Source organism: Gymnodraco acuticeps, unplaced genomic scaffold, assembly GCF_902827175.1.
Source record: "Gymnodraco acuticeps unplaced genomic scaffold, fGymAcu1.1, whole genome shotgun sequence".
Classification (NCBI taxonomy): Eukaryota; Metazoa; Chordata; class Actinopteri; order Perciformes; family Bathydraconidae; genus Gymnodraco; species Gymnodraco acuticeps.
The window spans coordinates 5,821,449-5,844,448 of record NW_022991154.1 but is presented as its reverse complement, the minus strand read 5'-3'; the positions used below and the strand labels follow the sequence as shown (position 1 = coordinate 5,844,448).

The 23,000-nt window shown below is 39.0% G+C and overlaps 3 protein-coding genes across 7 annotated transcripts in view; 1 reads left to right on the top strand and 2 right to left on the bottom strand.

The window, feature by feature from the left end:
* Positions 1–11,449, bottom strand: part of pomgnt1 (protein O-linked mannose N-acetylglucosaminyltransferase 1 (beta 1,2-)) — a 32,136-nt gene extending 20,687 nt beyond the window's left edge. Inside the window, exons 1-9 of one of the 3 annotated variants that reach the window (XM_034237432.1) lie at positions 11,265–11,449; positions 10,852–11,084; positions 9,312–9,414; positions 7,645–7,760; positions 7,492–7,557; positions 6,929–7,042; positions 6,729–6,846; positions 3,160–3,258; positions 2,913–3,040 (exon numbers count right to left, since the gene is read on the bottom strand). In XM_034237432.1, coding sequence (XP_034093323.1) covers positions 2,913–3,040; positions 3,160–3,258; positions 6,729–6,846; positions 6,929–7,042; positions 7,492–7,557; positions 7,645–7,760; positions 9,312–9,414; positions 10,852–10,971 — 864 coding nt within the window. In that variant the 5' untranslated portion in view covers positions 10,972–11,084; positions 11,265–11,449. The remainder of the gene's footprint in view (positions 1–2,912; positions 3,041–3,159; positions 3,259–6,728; positions 6,847–6,928; positions 7,043–7,491; positions 7,558–7,644; positions 7,761–9,311; positions 9,415–10,851; positions 11,085–11,264) is intronic. The other 2 variants (XM_034237431.1, XM_034237434.1) reach the window with 2 other exon arrangements.
* A 1,391-nt stretch (positions 11,450–12,840) lies between these two features.
* Positions 12,841–15,173, top strand: LOC117560610 (interferon-induced protein with tetratricopeptide repeats 5-like). The gene is given in 3 exon segments (XM_034237541.1): positions 12,841–12,845; positions 13,864–14,557; positions 14,559–15,173. Coding segments are annotated over 3 exon segments (1,314 nt in total).
* A 1,413-nt stretch (positions 15,174–16,586) lies between these two features.
* On the bottom strand, positions 16,587–21,895 carry LOC117560490 (phospholipase A2 inhibitor and Ly6/PLAUR domain-containing protein-like). Of its 3 annotated transcripts, none has more exons than XM_034237342.1 (5): positions 19,674–21,895; positions 19,191–19,280; positions 18,914–19,060; positions 18,209–18,328; positions 16,587–17,618 (listed from the first exon to the last, which is right to left on the bottom strand). In XM_034237342.1, the coding sequence occupies exons 1-5, from the start codon at positions 19,843–19,845 to the stop codon at positions 17,410–17,412; spliced, it is 738 nt and encodes a 245-aa protein (XP_034093233.1). In that variant the 5' UTR covers positions 19,846–21,895; the 3' UTR covers positions 16,587–17,409. The 3 variants fall into 3 exon arrangements, with proteins under 3 accessions (XP_034093233.1, XP_034093235.1, XP_034093234.1); XM_034237344.1 differs by having other exon boundaries at positions 19,191–19,318; positions 19,674–21,892; XM_034237343.1 differs by lacking the exon at positions 19,191–19,280 and having other exon boundaries at positions 19,674–21,894.
* Positions 21,896–23,000: the final 1,105 nt, after the last annotated feature.

The following is a 23,000-nucleotide window of genomic DNA, read 5'->3' as shown; positions in this document are numbered from 1 at the left end:
TACTTTTTTTTTAAAAGGGCTCTATGCAGATTTTTAGGTTTAATATTTGTATTTTCTGTCTCTTCTGTGACATGTCTCCATGCTTTAATGTTCAAAAAGCTCTTTATTTTTCTCATTCTGCCTGTGCTGCAGCACCTCTTTTCACCCTTTGTCTGAAACCAGAGCCCAGTCTGCTCTGATTGGTTAGCTGGCCGGCTCTGTTGTGATTGGTCAACCGCTTAGAGATGTCAGGCCCCTTAGCCTTTCACTTACGATATGTTGGAGCCCTAGCCAATAGAAGCGCGAGTGTTACATACATAATGATGTAACTATGTTACTGAAGTAAACAAAGGAGTGTGTGTGAGAGAAAAACTCTGGCGTGAATTTGGGGATTTTAGCCTTTGCAGACCATTAGGCGCATTCACACCGCAGTACTTTACCCACAAAGGTTCATGAGAACTTAGCTCATGAGAACTCTTTAGTTCTCATGAACTAAGTACAGATCGCGTTCACACTGGAAAAAGTCCCTGGGGGAGGATTAGGCAAATGAAGCCGCTGACGTCACTTCTTCTTCTTCTGCTTTGGGTTTACTGGCAGGCCGCAAACCACTTCACGGCGTATACTGCCGCCCAAAGTCCCGGCCGGAAGTCCCCGGAGTTGGGGACTGGCTTCAGTAGAAGCTGCTGGGACTCCCAGCAGCTTCTACTGAAGCCTTCCGAGTAAATCGCCAGAACACCGACACCTCCTCATCTCCACCGCTCCCATATTTTATTTTGTGTTGCCATAAGTTAGTCTCTCTCCGTTTCTGCGCTGGGCTAATGCTAATGCTAATGCAAGGATAATAAAATGGCGGCTTCACAAAACTTTGGGAGTTTTACGGGGCGTGGTTTGCAATCCGCCCAGCCAATCAGAAATAGGAACCTTTTTCTCCCACAAAAGTCGCTGCTCTCTAGCAGGGACGGAAAAGGGGGAGAAAAGGTTCTCATGAACTAATTTTAGTACCGGCTCTTTTTGGTGTGAACGCGACAAAAGAGTTCACATGAACTAAGTTCTCATGAACCTTTGTGGGAAAAGTACTGCGGTGTGAATGCGCCTATTTACATGCAAAAAAAACCTATATAACACAGTAGAGGAAAGGGAAACCCCCAAAAAGCATAATAGGGCTGTTTATTAGACATAATTAGTAGTTTCTTATGGAAAGATTTAAAAGCTGCCTGTCATTTCGACAGATTGGAACACAGAGAATTCACAAAAGGATTGTGCGACTTTTACATCCACTAAACCTGTAACAACAATAAGACCAAAAAAAACGTTGTAATTCTCAAAGCACCAGCAAAGGGTGAATAGCATTCATACAGTAACTGCACTATTCTTCCCCTGCGCAATATGCACTTCTTAGGGGATACGCATACATTTGTAGTGAAATTGGCTCCTTTCTATGCAAATGAGCTTCTTCGCAAAAACCATCCAATTCACAAAGACCAGTAACAGGGAGTTGGTGGCAAGTGAAGCGCATAAGAGGAGTCTGCTAAAACTTGTTTATTTTTGGGACGCAGTCACTGCACTGACATAGTGACAGGATGCAGTGACGGTTGTGTCATGAAAAATAAATGAATAGAGCTCCCTTACATGTCATTTATGAAAACACATGAGAAAAGAACGAGATATAAATATTCAGTGAGATGTGTCCGTGTGGAAATGCCTGCAGCATCTCTCTTAATGGGGAGACACACTTATCTTTCTGCTGTGGGAGGATCGCTGAAAGGAGAGCTAAATGAGGCTTATTCCTACCTGGGAGGTCTATTAAATAAACATCCTGAGCCACCCCCCCCCCCCCCCCCCCCCCCCCCCCCCCCCAAATTGACTCAGCTTCAGGGAAACACCTCTACAACACCTCACCTTGTGGTGTATCAAACGCGATTATGCAATCAGGATAGAAAACAATTAACTGTATTCCCTTATGGTTAAAAAGAACAAGACAATCAGATTACTGGTACATTTCTGAAAATTGAGGATTACCAGCAAGATTACAGTGCTACTAAAAAAAAAAACAGCATATTGTGTTTGATGAAAATAGATCAGATTGTATTTCATCTTTGGACTGTAGGCTAATACTTTAAGTGTGAATCTATTCCTATTTATGGTTCTTAAGTTTCCTTGGAATTCAGTAGGTGAACCTATATGTGCATAAAATAGTGCTAACTGTATGTTAGCTCAGATTGTATTTTGCTCTTTTAAACTGTAATATGTGCTCATGTGTGCTGAACTTTCACAAAATGATTGGCTTTGACTGAATTTGTACGACCCTAAAACGCAACCACTGATACTTTTGTAAAAATGTTTTAACATTACATGTCACTTGTTAGACACTTTTACCCAAAGCAATCTATACACTCAATACTGTGGGCAATCTCCTCAGGAGCAATTTGGGGTGAAGTGTCTTGCCCAGGGACACAACAACATGCTGACTGCAGTGGGGATTGAACCTGTGCTCCCCTGATCCGAACACCAACGCACTAACCCGTATATACCGTTTATACATCCATGTTTACACGCAGCGATTTTACAATGATTCACATTAATTGAATTGCAAGCAATAGCTCTATATTTTGTGAAAATATGCCCATTGGCTTCCCTGCAGAAAATTAAATGATAAGATTAATATCACGTTCACCAGGAAGAGAGAAAAAAGGAAGAGAAGCTCTGTGAAATAGTAACAATACTCACTCCTCTGCCCCCCCTGTAGCCTATATATAGCCAAAAAGTAAATACATTTAAGAGAACTATTCCTAAAATATGCTTTTTATGAAATTATGTTAAACAATAGTCTCAACTCTGCTTACTTGTTAAACTCTTCAGCTATTCTTAATTAAGTACAGAACAATGAAAAAAGCATGCAACACAGAAAAGTAAGAGTCCAGTGCGTGTCTTACGGGGTCAGGGCTGAACTCGATGGGCGCCGGGTCTTTGCAGCTGCAGATGCTGCCGTATCCTTCCACCTTGCTGCAGAAGAGCTTCCTCCTCCTGTTCAGCTCCGTGTCGGCCCAGTGGCACTCTGCCTCTGCAAGGACGGGGGATTACAGGTACTTAGTCATCACTAGTCTTTTTGGTTTGGTCAGGTTTTGGCCTTAAAGAAGCTTTGCATTAACAAGACATAGTCAGACTAGAAGTGTGTGTTACCTTCAGAGGCAGTGAGCTGCACCTCAGTCTTCAGCAGCACCGGGTCCCCCCAGGTGGACAGAGCTGGAGACTTTGAGTGCTTCTCTCCATACACCTGACCTGGAACCGCCAACACAGTAAGGAGGTCAGAACATGTAAAATCATAACAAAATGTGATAATTAAATGCATTTTGAAATCTAACTAAATAGTCATCCCGTCCCCTTAACCCCGAGTTGTTATTCTCTGTTGCATCCATTATCATAAGTATATGTTGATATTGTTATTTTTGTTAACACTGGGTGGCGTATTTTGTGCAACTGGTTAGGTAAGTGAGCTAACCAGGACAGGTGGCAGTTATTGGCACAGTTATGGAGCGTGCCGCCATACACAAGCTGCTGATTTTGTGAAGACATTGATCACTTTGTTGTGGTTGAGCGTATGCCAGAGATGGGGACTCGAGTTTGTGACTCGGACTCGAGTCGCACTTAAGTCGCACACACAGAGACTTCCGACTTGACTTGGACTCCTGCTCAAAAGACTTCGGACTCGTGTTTTGGGACTCGTGAACAATCATTGTGTTTTCTATTTTTGGCGTATTAAAGGTGGGGTAGGTAAGTTTGAGAAACCGGCTCGAGATCGCTAGAATTTGAAAATACATAACCGGAGAAAATCTTCCACTTCCTCACAGAGCCCCTCCTCCAACACACACGAACGCGCACATGACCAATGAGGGCATGAGATAAGTTTGTGCCCCGATGGAAGGCTGACAGGCAGGTAGGCCATCCAGTTACTTTAGCCGGGCTGGCTATCGGGATGTTAAGAGCATTCCATGGAATATAACAAAAAGTGTATCTCGAGCCGGTTTCTCAAACGTATCTACCCCACCTTTAACATTAACATTAACATCATGGTAACACCATGGCGACCGGCGGCACACCTGCAGCTGTACCGCTTGTAATTAGGTTCAACTATAAAAACTTCGAACAAAACGCCGGCGGCACCAACAAAAGGAGCGCACACTGCAAAGTCTGCAATATTAAAATCAAGGATGCTGGTGCAACAACGTCAAATTTCATCAGGCACTTGAAAACTCACCCGGAGAGGTCAGTCACATTAACGCCTATGTACGGTTAGCAAACATGTTTAGCTCAGCTTCAGCTATATAATGTTAACTTAGCTTGCTACTAGCTTTGTAACTGAATATTTGAAAAGATGAGTGAATGTTTGCTTGTCACACTTGTTTGCGTTGAGTGGCGTTGACATCCAACTCTTGACATGACATAAAAAAGGTCGGTAACGTTAATCATTACGTTCCGCTGCCACCATCTACTGGCTAACGTTAAACGTAGAAAAATACATAGTCACATACATAAATACATCTGTCGGTTTATAGGCAGGTTACAGGTTTATTGTTGACCACGTAACGTTAATGTTACAGGTTTATCAGGTTACCATTACACTGGGTTTGAGTGAGAGGATAGAGGAATATGTTTATTTATAGTAGACTTAAAAGATGTAATTAGAGACCCAGTGTAATTAAACAATACGGTTGCAGAGGTCAAATTTTAACATTTTTGTCCACTGGCCAAATGGCTAGCCTAGTGAATGTTGAAATGTTACCAGCCACTCAATAGATTGCCATTGTTAGCCACTTGCATGATTTACCAGCATTTGGCTGGTAAATGGTGTTAATGGTAGATATCTCTTTTGGAACAGGTCATGTTTTAATATCACCAGTTCAGTATATTTCAGATAATATTGCAGCAATAGTTTTTTAGTTACAAATGGCACAGAACAAATGTTTACTTTTAAGTACTTTTAACACAGTTTCCCTGCGGGGGATTAATAAAGTATTTGTGATACTGATTTTTGATTCTGAAGTGTTTTGCTTATAAGTTGTTTGCATTTAGCTAAAGTGTGATGTTTGTCCTCATATTGCATTGCAATAGCCTGTTTAAAGTGATCATATAACAAACAACTAATCAGTACTGATACTGTATGCTAATAGATATAGGAGTGATAATAATACAGTAAATGCTTTGAATTTCTTAGATATAGCTGTGCAGTATTCTTAACAGACTGGATAGCAGCAGACAATAGAAGGCTTATTACAACCAGAAGAGACATGAGACTTTTATTTTTTTAGAGACTTGAGACTTGACTTGGACTCGTGACTTGAGACTTGATCAAGTCTCACCCCACAAAGACTTGAGACTTGACTTGGACTTGCAAAAAAAGACTTGTGAACATCTCTGGCGTATGCGTCATTGAGAAGCAGTGTTCACCAATTTTTATTTGTTTTACTCTTATTGAGTAAATGTGAAAAATGAAACAGGCACCAATGTAAAGTGTTGTAGTAAACCGGAGCGATTCATCATGGAATATAATGTTCAATGATGTCAAATAAAACAACATTAAAGCTTAACTGAAACACTGAAGCTCAACTGTATTAAGACAAATATCTGAACCAAAACTAAAATAAACTTAAAGAATCTAAAGGGAATCTCAAAATGTCTCTTCTTGATGCATTGTTTTTAGAAAAAATATAAAACATTATATTATTTTCTGGACATTATTTAAATAAAACGATGCATTCAGGGCAATTAAAACCAACCCTGGTTTACTTCTGCATCAGCACAGCATCTGAAAACAACCAACACCCTAACTCAGCTCTTATTTATATCAGCTTTGGAAGAAAGAGTACTTCAGTGAAGTCTGGAATTTATGGACAAACATTCAGTTGTTGATCAACAATGAATAAATCGAAAAGGATATTTATAGAGCCTAATATTTCAAAACTGAAGATAGAATTAGTCTCAGGGTGCTTTTCAGACTGCACAGCTTACGACACCATCTGTCTTTAGATACTTGCAGTGCACAAGGAAACACTCCCAAAGGGGGAGGGATCACTCTCCGTCATGAATAAACAACATAACAAATCACCACATAGACAATCCATTCAACATGAGTGATTTTATGAAAAACTAAGAAAAAAATGGATGTCAACCTACCCCAAAAATGTTTTGAGGTAATTATACGGCAATAGAAAGAGTTAGGTCAGGGATGTCCAAACTACGGCCTGGGGGCCAACTGCGGCCCATTGTCCATTTTTGATTGGCCCTCAGCAAATTCTAAAAGTATATTGGAATATAGCCCACACCTGAAACGTGTGCTTGTCTTATATTGTATATCTTAAATATATATGTACAAATATATTACACAGTAGGATTCATGTGTTAATAAGCCCACTTTTCAAATAAATTCAGTCAATTAAAGTTGAAGTTTTTTCTAACAAATCCTAGTTCATTAAAAAAAAAAGCCCAATAACTTAAATAAAATAATGAAAACCCTATGAAAAGCTGTGATCTTCTAGGCTGTTCTATTTTCTTAAAGCATATTCAAGTATCAAGCATATGTTTACCTACATTGTATTTCTTTTTGCTATCTTGTAACTGAATTTATGAGGCAATATATCTCACCTCTAGGGAGTGGCCCAGCCTTTTGTATATTTTATGTATGAGGCCCAAGTGAAAACATTTTAAAACCCCTGAGTTAGTTCTACTTGTAAAGCGAAAGGGTGCTCCTCTACCTCCTTTCTTCACCACCAGTGTCCACATGTCCCTCCAGCTGAGGTTGAGGGACACCTGGCTGCCCAGAGTCTTCAGCAGGTTCTTAGCAGCATCCTTCAGGTGGAACGTGCCTTCATCCTGCAGACAAAAACACGATGAGACATGCCTGTATGAACATCACAGGAATAACTGCTATCTGATCATGGAGACAGTGACTGACCTTTATGGTGAAGATGAGGACTCGGCCCCGGGTCACCATGTTGAGGAAGAGGATCATGGCATCATCCTCGTGGGGGGAGTAGGTGTCGAATATCCTCTTGGCCATCACATGGCCCTGAGACAAAAACACAGTGATGGACTTTTCGGATCTTTCTGATTTGACATTACATAAAAAATATATTCTTATTTGGCTGTAATTCCTTATATTAGGGAAAACAATTCCCTTTATTTGCAACAGAATGCATAATATTGTTTAATTCAGTGCCTGATTTTCGATCGTAGAGCACATTGTCAAATAAAGTGAGAAATGGGAAAGGAGAAGTTGACGATTTTGCAATTGTGGCATGATTAGCCAAATCGAAAAGAAAATATATTTTTGAATATTGTTTTAAATGTACTTAAAAGTTTTATTTAAATCATTATGGTTTGAATTTTTAAGAGAATCTAGCAAACAAGGATTTATTGTTGAGTCCACCACAATGCCTCATTTGCGTAGATATTTTTTTGGATTAAAATGGAAGGAGCGTGAATTAAACATTAAGAGAAAACTAACTCAGTGCTTACAGTTGCCTGGTTGAGAACTATCACATGGATGCCTCTGCCCTGCTCCCGCATATCATCCTCCAACACCTGCAGGAGAAGAGCAAAATATAGATATATTATCTGTCGGACATCTTTTCAGTTATGTACTTTTGTCATGAAAATACTTGAACTCACTGTGGTGCCGTCCACTGCCACGTAGACCTTGGAACGGCTGGCGTACACTTCAATGTCCAGGACTTTGCGTCCACTAGCCGGCCTGCGTGGCGTCTCCATGTTGGGAACAATGTCCTCTAAAAAAGGAGCATAGGACTAGGATTAGCTTGTCTACAATGTAGCCATACATTCAAGATGCGAGACATAGAAAGCAGTGCTTCAAAAAGCTACACGTTGATGTCTCACACATCAGCAAGGAGGCTCCAAGTTTTGCCCTCAATAAAAGACTTTGAAAACCAGAAAAAGGTTTGTAGAATACTCAATTCTGATTGGTTAATTACGGCATTCAATCACCTGTTATTTTTTAAAAGCGGACCACTGCTATGAATAACAGACTGTACATTGAACCCTCTATTATCCTTTACTCAAAAGATCAACACGCACATAACTCCACCTTTGCAGCCTCATATTAAGACACCTCACTCTTCAAACTCTGGACTTCTAGAGAGCAAATTAAGGTGGACATCCTTTAGACCCCGTTTACACGAGGACGATCCGGGTTGTATCCGCATAGTTTCTCCTGCGTATAGCCCTTTCGTTCACACGAGGCCGTAACAAAACGATAGAAACGAACCCCGCAAACGATAACGGGTCCCAAGGCGGATAGATCTGCAAACGGAACGCTCTGGGGGGGCAAACGGCTCTGTGTAATTGCCTGTATACGATCATTTTCTGATAACGATGAAATAGCCACGTCTCCCTCTCCCCACGTCTCCCTCTCCCCACGTCTCCTGCTCAGAGATCAGCTGCTGGGCTGTCAGAAGAGGGGGAGGAAAAGAGAGGCTCCGTTTATTATTCTTATATTATTATATAGAATCGTTATCAATTTGTTTTAAAGCTCAATGAATAACAAAGAAGACCTCTGACCGGCACTTTTCTAATTTTGTCCGGAAGATTTAAACTTTAACGGACATGTTGACCGGCGAACATTTTTTGTTAACGGAAACTCTGCCACATGGTTCCCTCGTCCCTTGGAAGAGGCGGAGAGGTGGGTGTTTTTCATCTGCTGGTGGACTACTGGAGAGATTTACAGCAGGAGCGCACTCCGTCCACCGCGGAGGATAAACAGAAGGGCAACCATGGCAACCATGCTCCGGGGTCTTCTTCGCTGCTTTTGGTGTATTTTGTGGCGGCAGCAGAGCCACTTACAGGCCTGGCATATGTACTACAGCGTTTCCAGCATGGTGTGAACGGACACGTTAATGAATCGAATGCGTATGAACGAAAGACTTTTTTGAAAACGCATACGGTGCGTAAACGCAAACGTTCCCGTGTAAATGGGGTCTTAGTTTTCAAAGATTGAAAATATTCAGAAAAAGACTAGAACTTATCGTCAGACCGAATCTTGAGGGGTGAGACTATATTTCTAGAAACAGGCCTATAGAGTACAGGACACGGATGTCTACTATCAATGGGAGCCTATTTAAATAATTGGACATTTAAGTATGTAAAACTTTGGAAAGAAAAGCTAATGGACTGATCAAATAAACATGCATTAGCCGATTGTCCTTACACTTGTGTTCTCATGACTATAATGAGTGCCACATTCCTATTTTAGGCTACAGTGCTTGTGTTAAATAGAAACAAACCCAGATGGAAACAGAATAAACACTGGACAGGATTCTCACCATATTCTTGAGCTGCTGCATCTTCACTGGCGACTCTTCTGGTGTCCAAGATGAGTTTAATGTTGACTATGACAGTAATCAGCAGAAACAGCACAGCACCAGCCTGTGAAAGGGGGACAAATACATGTGTTTTCTAGTCAAGGCTTTCTTAGGGCCACAGCTGAAAATCTGATTGTTGCATCTCTCTCTCATAGTCTTTCTCCACCTTATCCTCTTGAAAAACCAAATGTTGTGACTTTTTTTTCTAACTGACTTTTTGTAAAGTCCTCAAGAAATGTCAGATAAACCAATATTGATGAAGGACAAGTTGGCATGAGTTCTGCAACTGTGGTGACCTCGCCCTTTGCTGGCTGCTGCTCTGGCTGCTTGTCTTTGTGTTTTGTGATGCAGATGCCAGTAGGTGCGGTTGTTTACTGGGAATACCTGGGCCCGGTGTTCCCATTATTATAAGAATACACTCATTCTGCGAGGAGAGAGAAAGAGTACACCCTGTTGCTGCTCTTTGTTTTTTTAATTAAGCACAAAACACTCAACAAGCTCTCTTTTCATATTTCGTAGCCGGTCTCGAAACAACTTTTACTTTAAAAAGATAAAGCAACATTTCCTGAGGAGAGTATCCATTTTTTTAAACCTTTATATTGTCTACTTTAATATACTCTTTCTCTATTTATAGGCATGTAGTTGGTCTAATTATGCACATACTTGTATTAACTTTGAATCATTTTTGCAATAACTTTCCACCACACGTATCATTTTAATTGCATAACATTTGATCCCTACATTATAACTACCTCACTATCCTGTGTCTCTGATTCTGATTTGTAACTTTCATGATATATTTTTATATAATCATGCATGGGGTGCATTGTTGTGAGAGCATGAGATGTTAGACTGCCATTGCCAGCTGAATAAATTACAAAAGGAACTTGGAAATTCAAACATTATAGACACAGTTGAGCCATTAAAAGAGTAAGCAAGTGTATTTTGGTGAAGAAGCATAACTACCCTATTTGAGTTGTTTTCATCTTTGTAAAACAACTAAGTAAATGTACTCAATTACTGTATAATTTTAAGACTTGAGTTACACCAGGAGTAACATCTACAGGCTTCCCTGCAGTATGCAAAGTAATTCGAAGTAGCTCCACCTATCCCAGCTTTAATAAACCTATTAATGCATCAATAATTATAATCAAAACATAACAAATATTATTTTGGAATGTGCCAATCTGCATAATGAGTACTTTTACTTGTGGTACTTAAAGTATGTTTTGTTGATCATACTTTTCTACCTTTACTTAAGTAACATTTGCAATGCAGGACTTTTTTTGTAACAGAGTATCCCTTCCCTACACTTTTGTATTTCTACTTTAGTACACGAAAGGAGTACTTCTTCCACCTCTGTTTTTTGTAAACCTAACACCAGTAGGTATTTAATGTGTTTGTATCAAAGAGTTTGCATTTTGTTCAAGGTTGCCTGCAACACAAACCAAGACCATCTTTGACACACCTCCATGTGGACAGACAGTTGTTTCTAACTTACCTGACAGAACCGACGAACCGCCCTCTTGTTGGTCAGCTTGTATTTCCAGGTGAGGTACAAGCTTCTTTGCTGGCGTGGGATGAAAGGCTTGGCTCGGGGATTGGGGGTCCAGGCGTCCATCCCGGACAACAGAGCTCAGACCCTCCACCTGCCCTGCTCCACCTCCTGCGGCCGGGGCATGCACTGCTCCACAACACCACCGACTGAGACGAGGCTGGGTGTCACATCATCATCTGAAACACACGAGTAAAACACCCCAAGGGTCAGAAGTCAAGTTAGCTCATCACCAAGTATAGCTAACGGTAGCTATAGCTGAATATTTCTACACAAGCAGAGTAACTAGGCACTTGTAGTACATTAGCTAAGTATGACACTCTCTAAACGTCTCCCCTCTGCAGAAATAAAATAGGTACCACTCACTGGGTCGTCGGTAAACCTCTCATTATCGTTTAAATATCGTAGACAGTAAAACAATTCAGAAAAGTCGCTTGTACAGCTGCTACATGCTAACAGGGATGTATTAAAAATAACGGTGTTTGTGTCGCAGAGCAAACTACGTCACCGCGCTTCTTCTTCTTCTTCGCCTTTAAAAACAGCTGTGATCATTACTGCCCTCAGCAGGAAACCCATGTTTTAACCTCAGTGACGATTCAGTTTATTTTTATATATCCAGTTCGTGACTCTCATGTAATGTAGGCTATTATCATTATGTTCATGTTTTATATATCTTTATTGAACAATGACCATGCATAAAAATACATTCATCTCAAAAAGAGAAGAGTTGCTACATGCCAGATTGTAGCTAATTTCCACCTGCAGTCCCTACACATACTGTTTAACAATCAACAACATTAAAACATGTCCAAGTACCTATCACACTAACAATTAAAATAGATCAAAATACAGATGTATAAAATATAAATGCTAATGTGTAAATATATATAAATAATATATAAATATAATTTTACAATTCATTTAAATGAGCATCTCAAATTAAAGTAAAATTAATGTTGGCTAGACTGGTTGCCCTATATCCATTTTCTTTTTGCATTATGGGAAAAAATGTGAAAATCTGAGGTTTCAAGATCATCTTGAATCATAATCCAATGTCTGATGGCCATAAATGAGAAAGTAGTGCAAATTGAGTTAATGATGTCAACATCTTCTTTTTGAAAGGTAAATCTAAGAACCATGCATGCCTAAAAATAAAGAACGTTAACCTTTAGTAACCTTATTGATAAAGGTTAAAGACGAGGCTTTAAAATGATATCTAAATATTACACTGTCTGCCGATCAATACATGCAGAAAAATATAATAATAAAAAAAGCCACCAACTTCCAACCAATGAATATTCACAAACCGTTATACACTTATTTGGCATGTTTCTTGCAACAAAAACTGTTAGCCTTTGAATATCTGTGATTGATCATATTTGCCAGAGTTTACATTGTACTGGGAAAATGTTGTGTTTGCCAGGAGCTTCAGGATCACATTTTTGCAGAATGAAACACAGAATCACAAGGCAAAAAACAATACCAGCGTGGTTTTCCTGGCTGCCTTCCATTTTTCTGTAAATTTCCCTCTGGATTAATTTGGAAAATGGTGTGGAATAACTGGGACTTGAAGTTGTTATATATAAACTATAATCAATAAAAACAGAGGGCGTGTGATGTGATCAATGTGGATATGCAAGTGTGAAAAGATGTGTTTTGAGACGTGATTTGAAAATGGAGGTAGAGTCAGTATTCCGATGTTGTTCTTGCCTTGAAAGCCAAAACTTGAATTTCAAGGAAAAACAGATCTCCAAACAAATCTGTTCAGTCATGAAAAATGTGTCTGGGAAAAGTACGTCTTTTGCAACACTTGTACATTACGTTCACACATAAGTTGAACATTACTGATTTTATGGTGCTGCACCCAAAGCAGCAGTGTACAAAGTGTAAAGAGCAGAAATAGACTTCTAAGATTAAGCAGACTGCAGCTGGATGATGAGGTGAGCTTCTGACTTTGTATGTTATTTCTGAAATCAGTCACAATTTGAATATGTATAACATTTTGGATAAATAGTCACTGATCTGATTTAGTCCTCCATTGTCTCTCGGCTCGAGACTTTATATACCTGTCTATACAAAAACGTTGATTTATTCTGTTTTTATAGTTATGTGTTTTACATATTTTTATTAGGCTATATAATATATAACACTGATACTGCCGTCTAATATATATACTTGATACTCTGTTGTATATCCTATATTATATTGCTGTTTACTTGATATTATGTTGTATAATATGTCTACCTTTCACCATGACTATACGTTATCATATATTATACATTATATCATATGTTACAAATTGTTCAAATCTTATTCTGTGTTTAGTATTTGCTTGTTTATTTTGTAATTTTCTTTATTTAGTTTTACACCTCTTATTATGTATTTCCCTACATCAATTTCTCTACTGTGCTGTCATCTCTTTTCCTTCTATAACTTCCTTCTTAGTTTTATCCATTATTTGCTATTTATGGTTTCCTTCCTTTGTTAACTTGTCTTTCTTATTTATTTTGCTTTCCCTACTTTTCCTCTCTTCTTTTGACTTCCTCTCTACCATTGAAACTTGTCCTTTTTTAACTTTATTTCCATGTCAATCTTCTTATTTTCACAACTTTGCTTTCCTTTATCACTCCTTCCTTATTCCTCTCCTCTCATTTCATTAATTATTTACTTTTCTGCTGTCTTTCTGTCCTTCTTTTCTGTTGTTTTCATTCAATCAATCAAACAAACAAAACAGCAGTGGTCGTCGAAGAAACACCGGGTGGGGATCTGCACTCTACTGAGTACACTATTATTCCCTCGGACACTCCTTCCTTCCTGTTGATTCAATGTTTCATCTTCCTTCATTCTTTCAGATTAAGATAATAACTGTTACATGCTTACATTCCGCAGCACGCAGAGCACTTTATATTACTGTACAGCACAAGAGCTCTGACACTTTTTATTTTGTATCTCTTCCAGTGCTGCTCAGAGTCAAACAGGACTGGAGGCCCAACTGGAGGCCCTGCAGTGCCACTTCACCTGGGATCTGGACCCGAGCAGTTCCAAGCTTTTCTGTCTCAGGGACAAGCTAGAGGACATCGGCACAGAGGAGGGATACAGCTGGCTGGGTCACATTTACAACCTGCAGGGGTTCATCCACTACCAGCTGGGCCTCAGCGATGATGCCTACCGTTTCTTCAGCAGGGCTGCAGAGGCCTTCCGTCAGATTAAAAACACTGTCTCAGATGAGGGTCCTTGGTTGGTGGTGAACCACGGGAACCTGGCTTGGCTGCACTACCATGAGGGAGAACAAGCAGAGAGTGAGGCTCACCTGTCTAAAGTCAAGTTCCTGATGAATGAATATCCATCTCCATCCCAGGAGGAGCTCCATCCAGAGATCTGTGCTGAAAAAGCCTGGACCCTGATGAAGTTCAGCGCAGACAAAATGCTGCTTGCTGCGGATAACTTCCAGAGAGCCATCAGGATGCAGCCGGACATGGTGGAGTGGCACACCAGCCACGTCATAGGGTTGGAGAATGCTCTTAGGCACAGAGAGAAAAACATGGGGGCTGATATCTTTGATAAATTGAAAATCGCCAAGAAACATGATCCAGATAATTTGTACCTCACTGCGCTGTACTTTGAGGCATGTGCCAAGAGAGGGAAAAAAAATGGAAACTGAAGCACGGGAGTTGGCTAGAAGAGTTTTAAGAAAGCCCATCAGCAGCTACAGTGGTTTAAAACCGTTACTAAGGCTGTACAGAATCTATGTATCCATGGATGAGGCCATTGACTTGGCAGAGGAGGTTCTGGAAAGACATCCACATGAGCGTTACCTCAAGAGATGTGCTGCAATCTGCTACAAGAAGAAGATCTTTCTGCACAGGGACAATCCTTTGGAGAACGGTATGATCGATCGAGCAATCAGTCTCCATAAAGAAGTGATCACTCTTTACCCTTTTTCTTCACTTACAAGGAAAATATCTCTTGCAAACATCTATGCCGAGTCCAATGACCAAGGAAAAACTGATGAGATATACGAGGAACTGCTGGGAAGTGACTTGGGTGCAGAAGGGGCACAGATGCTTTACAACAACTACGCACAATATGTACACCGCTTTCGAAAGGAGAGCTACAAGTCGATAGAATATCACATAATGGCAGCAGCAATAACGCAACAATCTTGCTATCGTGAGAACAGCCTCAGAACTCTGGAGAAGATCAGAGTAAGGGGCAGAAACAGAATGTGCAGAGAAATAGATGAGTTTCTGAAAAACATACAAGACTGAGAGCTTCTAAGTTGGACTCCTATTCATGGTGGTAGCAGTCAATGCAAGATAACCCAGGCCTGGACAGGTCTTCCAGCTTCTCTTGGGATCCCCACAACACTTTTCCACAACAGATAAGATATACAGGAGTTGAAGGAGAACCAAAAGGAGAGGTAATTGGTTCCACATTTGTCAGGTGGATATCGTAAATGGACCGTCCATCTTGCCCAAGACACCTAAACATGTCGAAAGCAAGGGCTGGGAATCGAACCACAGTGAAATGAGCAACCGCACATTTTTTTATTGTCTTTTTTTCAGTTTTTGTGATTTTGCATAAGAAGAGCTAGAATTGGAAGTTAAAAAATGCCAATGTTTACGATGTGACATACTGCCTCATGTCTTTACAGCTACGCATGATTTTCTAGATTAGTTTTCTACAACAACCTTGTTATTAGTCTACTTGTGGATTCTTGGACTGATAAACTTTTCCACTGCTTTTGTGGGGTCAATGTATTTGAATTTGTTTTTGTAATGACTTTTTTGCTATCAAAGACCTTCGATTGTTTGAACATGTTGATTTCCATACCGCAGTCAAAATGAGCCGAAACCCGTGGTTTCCTGGACTGAATGATAACATTATTCCTTCCTACAGCTGATTACAAATGTCCATCCTTCAGACTTTCTCCTAGCTGGAGCTGGTCCATTAATGGATAAAATACTGTTGTTAACCCTGTTAACCATTTCAAAGTATTCTAACGTATTAATATTGGAAATGTATGCAAGTTTTGGAGATATATTAAAGTTGATATGCACAGTAGCCCCTTACTTGAGCTTTAACATGAGTAACAAAATATCGCAAGGTGGTCTTTTTATTTATATTTCTGAGATGGAAACAAACCTTTGCTTGTCTGACTTTGCTTAGTTTATTGAAAAATATTAGGCTTATGCAGTTCTGGTATGTGTGCAATATCAAAAATCACAACATCAAAACAATTCTGTATCAGAAAATGTAAAAAAATAATGTGATTAAAGTTTATAATATACATATTTTATTCTTGTCACATATAATATATACAAATCTAATGTAGCCGTATGGTTACATTGGTAGATCTGTATAGCTCAATTGCTAAAGCCATACAGTATAGCTCAGTGGGGAGTTATTTGTGCTACTAGATGTGGTAGGACTACCTGATAGATGAGATAACTTAAGAATATTTTACTTTTCCAGGGATCCCAAAACTACACCAATCAGTATTTCTTATTAACAGTGAATCAAATGATTATGTAGGATGTTAAAGGGATTGCTATCAATAAACCAACAGAGTGTTATCACCAGCACAGCAGCTCAACAAAGCTTTAAAGTCATTGTTACCTTTTTCTTGCACAGTGTGCGATTGTGGTCTGAGGATTTCTCTTAGCAACAAAGATAGAAGCTTGTAGTTGAAGCTTTATTATGGTGAGTACTTATTACAGCAGGTGTTCATATATATGCCAGAGATAACTGCACATGAATAACAAGAAAGTGAAATCGATAATTTCTATATCCAAACAGCTGATTCATGGTATGGATATAACATGATTTTACACTTTTACACTTACACTTTATGGATATATACATATTAATATCCAGAAAGTGGAAACCAGCACAAAAAGAAGAGTATATTTTCAACTTACTCATCATGTAACACAAATGTGAATTTAAAAGAATGTTGATATGTCCAAAATACACGTGATTATATCTGGTAATAATGAAAGCTCCTATTAAATCATCGCTTATACATACATATTATTTCTCCATCTCCCATTTGCAAAAAAAGCAGAACAAGAAACATAGTTAAATATTAATTTGACATATCATTGGTTTGGTATCATTTGTTTTTCAAAATGTCTTTGGCTATTACAATAATACCCTTATGATGAATAATTGTGGCCACGATAGATAGGAAATTGCTTACAAGTACAATGCAAGAATTTGACTTTGTATATTTATTTGGATTTGTTTTTTGTAACTGGCAGGTTCTGTATTCATTTGAGTATTTCAATCAATAATCAGTCATTTTATAATTTCAATCTGTGTAAAAACTTTGGAAGTAGACATTATTGGTTAGAATGTGTATGACTGTACCATCACTGATCAAAAGGAGATATTATATTGACTAATATTATTAAAAAAATTGATAAATAATAATAAACACATCACTAACAAAAATCAATAATAATTGGTAGGTTGTGATATTTTTATCAGCTGCTTTTTGCTCTAAAGGGCAACAAACAAAAGGAGTCCGACCCAAAAGGGAACAACACTCAGTTTGACGGTCCAGGCTGAATTACAGAGCTTGGTGTCACAGCAGTGTGGTCCATCGTCGAATTTCAGAGCGCCAGTCAGGAAGCCCAGCTGAGAAGCAGCTCCACACATGTTTTTAGAGGCGCAGCCAGAGAAGAGAGAGTCCTTTCCATTATAATGAACTGTGGATGACAGAATCATTGTTATAGACCACAGTTTTTACAGATCTCTGAAACCACACACATGGAGGAATAGTTGAAGGCAGAAGTAACCAGTGGTGAAATGAAGCAAGGTACATTAACTAAAATATTGTTTGTAAGTACTCTTTTAACATATTTGTACTTTTCTTTAGTGTTTCAATGTTATGCCACATTATATGTCTACTCCACTACATTTTGAAGGCAAATATTGTACATTTTACTCCACTACTTGGTTCACATAAAACCACATGATTCACTCATACTATATGATGTGCTGTACTTTTAATCTACCCAGTATTTTTTTAAATAACTAGAATGTGCTCAACATTGATGGTGATATTACAGAATAATAATATAAAAAATTAAAATTAAATAAACTAGTAAATCGTCCATACTGAGTACTTTTACTTTTGATACTTAAAGTTATCTTTGCTGGTAATACTTCTGTACTTCTACTTAAGTCAAATGTTCAATTCAAGTGTTCTAAACCCATAGTATTTCTGAGTGTTTCTTCCACCACTGGTAGTTACAAATGCTAAGGAATTTGCTGAATATGCAGAATGAGAGCTCACCAGTCCCTTTAACGCAGTGGTCCTGGTTTCCATTACACTGTACTGTTTTGTTACAGACAGTACTTTGACCACCATCACACATGTAACACATCAGTTTGTTTTCTGTCTGATTTCCAGTGGCTGAAACAGAACAGGAGAGGAGACACATAAAAAAAGGCCAAAACTAGTTCAACCCGGAGAGACGTGATGTAAGAATTACATATTTATTGTTTACACGTCATATGAATGAAATGATTGCCATGATAGTACAACAGGAGAATGTAATGGTGTTTGGCGATTAGGCCCCCGGTTTGCAGGATAATCATTCAGGAGGGAAAGCACCGCTCCGATGAAATCCCCGGGGTCTAGACACTGGTGGTGGTGATGAGTAGGTGAGACCAGTCTGAAGGAGGAAGGTTTAGCTTTGTCCTGAAGGAGACGGGAGGCGAGAGGGGTGGAGGCGGGTTGCGTGTGATCATCTGCAATGACAACTGACAGGGAGGAAGAGCAGGTATTTAAGGCATTTAGCATGTGCAGCGATTGGCTGCTGAGGCGTGACGCCCTCATATTTAATGAGGGGGGAAGGGAGCCATAGAGTGACGTGTGAGTGACTCGAGTTTGGTCTTCCTTATTGAACTTGCGCTAAAGCTTTCATTCATTTTTGTATATATTGTGATATATAAATGGCACTTCCTTTCCTTAATTCTATTACTTCTTTTCACTTACCAGACACATTAACACTGTTGCAGTTATCTGTCTTGCAGCAGTGAACAAATGCAGTGAGTTGAGCGCCACCATAATTGAATGAAAATGTCTGATTGTTGGGTTCGCAGACAGAGGATGACACACATGATTTGGTTCGTCCTGTCAGGCCTGTTAAATATATTTGCAATTTGTAAATTGTAAAAAACAAATGTGAAAAGATCTTTATTATGAAATATTGTTTAAAAAAAACACTGACATGAGGAAACAACACATTTCTTTTAAATATTTGTACACTTACCTTGTATAGTAACTATAACCATAGCTGTTTCACAATGTTCATTGGTACAGGCCACACTGGTTGCATCATTTTTACACATAAGAGCTCCAGCTGCACCAGGGAATATTCAGTCAAATGATGAAGGGAAGCTGAACAATACGCATATTTTACCATAAAATCACTGATTTACTATTTTAAAGGCAACTCGTTAATTTATATAGCTGCAGTTTTACTAAAGTCTATGGTGACACCTGTACTGTCCTGTTCTCCATCAGCCTCACTAACAGTTCCATATTTAAATATTTCCTTCTGACTTTACCTCTAGGTCACTGACATGCTATCTGGATTAAAGGCATTTTTGTGACTGGTAAAGTTAGCCTCATGGTCATGTTTACGAAAAGTTATTTCCCTAAAATATTTTTTATTAAATTCAGAACTTCATTCCATATAGCGTTTTGTATCTTTAAAAATTACCTGAATAAACTCAGTTAAAGAGTGAGTTACCTGAGCTGGAGAGCATCCAGATGACAGTGAGGGACAGAATCAGCTTCATCGTGATGTGAAAATGTTGCATTGCTCTTTTGACTGTGGAATCACATCTTATATACAAACCTGTGTTTAAAAAGAGGAGGATACTACACCGTGCACAAGAAGAAGGAACAGGAACTGTATGCATTACTTTGAATTTCAAAGTAGGGAAAAAACTTGTATATTGTTTTGAATAATTTCCATTGGTCAGTTTTACATGGGCCCCTTCTCTACTTCCTTTTTATGTGAGTCTGTTTGGGTAACGGTGAACTCCATACGTGCGTTTTACAATGTGTTAGGTCACAGAGAAAACCAAACACAACACGCTCTCACCGAGGCGTCTCTAACTGACAGTTATTTGTCTAATTATAGTCAACAGTTGAACATCTTGTATATTTGTCAAAAGGCATTCGAGTATCTTATTCTGAGTGACAAAAGAAAGCTGGAAAGACAGTTGTCACTTAGTGGAGCTCAGCAATGGGACAGGTCTTAACTAAATACCATATCTACCTCAATATACCAATATCTATTTTCCCCTTTTAAAAGTAAGATTTGAAAAAGGGGGATAACTTCTCTATTTGATGAGCACTGAAAAAACGTTTTCCCAACAATATCATTTTAAAATAAAGAGAATCACACAAGCTCTTCTGCATTGTTTTGTTAAGGGTTTTTAGCCTAGGTGTCCTTTTGTGCTTTATTGGGTTGTGCCTGTTCTGAACTGTGTAATATGTTTTTATGTTTATGAGAAAAATAAACACCTTTTTGAAAATAAAAGTCAAAGTAGAGGCACAAAAAAAAATGAAATGTGAACCTGAGAATTAGCACAATAGAGCCCCTTTAATGTTGCTGGCTAATGTCTATGGTGTGTCCATTTGGATAATTGTACAAGCCATAGTGGCTTTACTTAGCTTTAGATTACTACTCTAAGTGAGATTACTGTGGCGTTAACGTTGACCGAGGGCTGTATACTCCATGGGAAGGTATGTTTGTTCAGTTTTTTTTGACTAAATGCAAAGTCACAGAAACAAAACAAACTTTGTCACGGCAGTCCCTTGCTAACGCGTCAAAGGGCCGCAACTAGTGATTAAACATACTAATTTCAGTAGATATAACTACAACATAAAATATAAATATCTTTGACCTAACAACAAACACTGATTCACATTCTGTTAATAATGTAAATTATTTTTGGTAATGTTTTAACCTGAATCTAGCATGTCTTTCACAATGCACTTTTAACGTTTGTCTTTGACAGCAAAATCGTGTGCGAGCCCCTAACATCAACTGAGTTCCCAGGAGTATATTTTACTGTGATTCATATGAAGTTCCTCATACTTTTGCATGAATTCAAAATACTTTTGACATAATGGAGCCTGTGTGGACTGCAAAAATAAAGCAGTGTGTTTATCGTACATAAAATAAAATGAATGTACGTATTTCAGAAAGGAAATAAATATACAGTATCAGGGTCTACTTAAAAGAAAAAATGAAGTCAAAGATGAGTGTGCAAGTATTATGTGTATGTCTGAAACTTTAACCAATGCCATACACCACCATAGGCTACAAAGGTCTTTATACAAAAAAATTCTGCACAGCCAAAGTTTATTTTGGTTTCTAAGTCAAAAGTGGCTCTATGCTTCAAGCAGTTTAATTGTAGCGACTGTCATCCCCAACTTAAAAGTCTAAAAAGAGGAACTCTCACTCTTTCTTAAAGGAAGAACAGGTAGCAGATAAACCACATCCTAATTCTCAGTAAATATTTGCCATAGCTTTTACCACTTGATGACGACTCCTTTCCTGTGTTTACTAGTGAGTATACATTCAGTATTGTCTCTGGTATGGTGAGCGTCCGTGCCAGAACTGTATGTAGTACAGTGAGTATCCATGCGTTGCTCCAAGTATAACTGTATATCAGTGTGTAGTACAATAATTATTACTAAACCATCCTGTCCCCTTAGTCTATCATTTAACTCCTCGCACTTTCTTCTGATTGGCCAGTGCTTTGAGGAAACAGTAATACCTTTGGGATTTATAAATTAGGTTTAAAGTTCGAACAGAGGTGATGAGTTCATGCAGATTGGGATATGTATGATTAACGTGACGACTGGATCAAACTGAACAGAGACTGAATGAATGACATGAAAAAAATCCAGTTTTGCATGGTTCATATTAGGGATCGACCGATATGGCTTTTTCAAGGCCGATACCGATACCGATTATTAGTAATCAAGGAGACCGATAACCGATATTTGGAACCGATATACATTTGCAGTAAAAAAAAAAAATCTTGGTGTCAAAATGTAGAATAACACAAACTCCAACACAACTTCTTTGAAATGCATTTAAGCATAGCCTATATTATGTTTAATTAACTTTTAAACATCTTACAACTGGTTTCCTCTCTGTGCCCTTTTCTTTAGTGCAGTCATCTGCAATGAGTTAGAGAGAGAGAGACAAGTGGGGCTGCAGGCTGGCATGCTTAACTAACAATAATGCTTAATTTATTAGATCTGTCTATCTAGCATAAAATCCCAATAAGCTGCTAGCAACTGCAAAACACTAGTGCTAGCTAATGTTTTGCAAACTATTAAAAGTGAGGCTATTACAGTAGACCTAACGTTAGTCTAGTAGCCTCACTTCTAATATTTTGCTAAACATTTGCTCGATACATGTTGGCTAGCTAATGAGCTTCACATATCAACCTGAAAAACTGCGAGGCTCCACTCGCAGCCCCCCCCCCCCCCTCCCCACAGTTACTCCGCTGCGAGACGCTGCACGCACCCCCAACTCTGACTGACTTCCCGCGTCCCTGTGTAACTGATAGAATTGGATCATAAAATCGTGGTGTTTTTGCAACTTCAACATAGGGGATAGGGATGTTTATTGAACTTCGGTTTAACACATGTATGGCTCTGCCGCTCAGCGCTGCTGCTTGCTTCAGTCTGTGTCTGCGTTCTTTCGCACCTGCCTGTAATCTGAGAAGGTCCCGCCTCTCTGGCTGGCTCCCGCCCGGAAAATCTTCAGTAATAGCCTATCAGATAGCGCTGTGGGCGGGACATTGCTCGTGTACACTGCTGGTGACTGCAGCCAGAGAAACGGCCGCATCAGAGCCAAAGTTTTATCGGCAATTTGATAAAAAAAAAAGGCCGATACCGATAATCGGTCAAATGCGGAATATCGTCCCCGATCGACCCCTAGTTCATATAATAGGTTTAATAAAGTATTTGTATAAAACCTTCCTGCCTCAGACTCTGCATTTGGCTTCTTCTCTAAGAGATCTGTTTTTCATTAAGAAAAGTGCCA

Coding starts and splice junctions, on each gene's coding strand:
- LOC117560490 (XM_034237342.1), bottom strand. CDS start 19,845: ATGCATACAGTTCCTGTTCCTTCTTCTTGTGCACGGTGTAGTATCCTC. Junction 19,281..19,673: donor CTGGATGCTCTCCAGCTCAG/GTAACTCACTCT, acceptor TCCCTGGTGCAG/CTGGAGCTCTTATGTGTAAA. Junction 19,061..19,190: donor GGTTATAGTTACTATACAAG/GTAAGTGTACAA, acceptor TATATTTAACAG/GCCTGACAGGACGAACCAAA.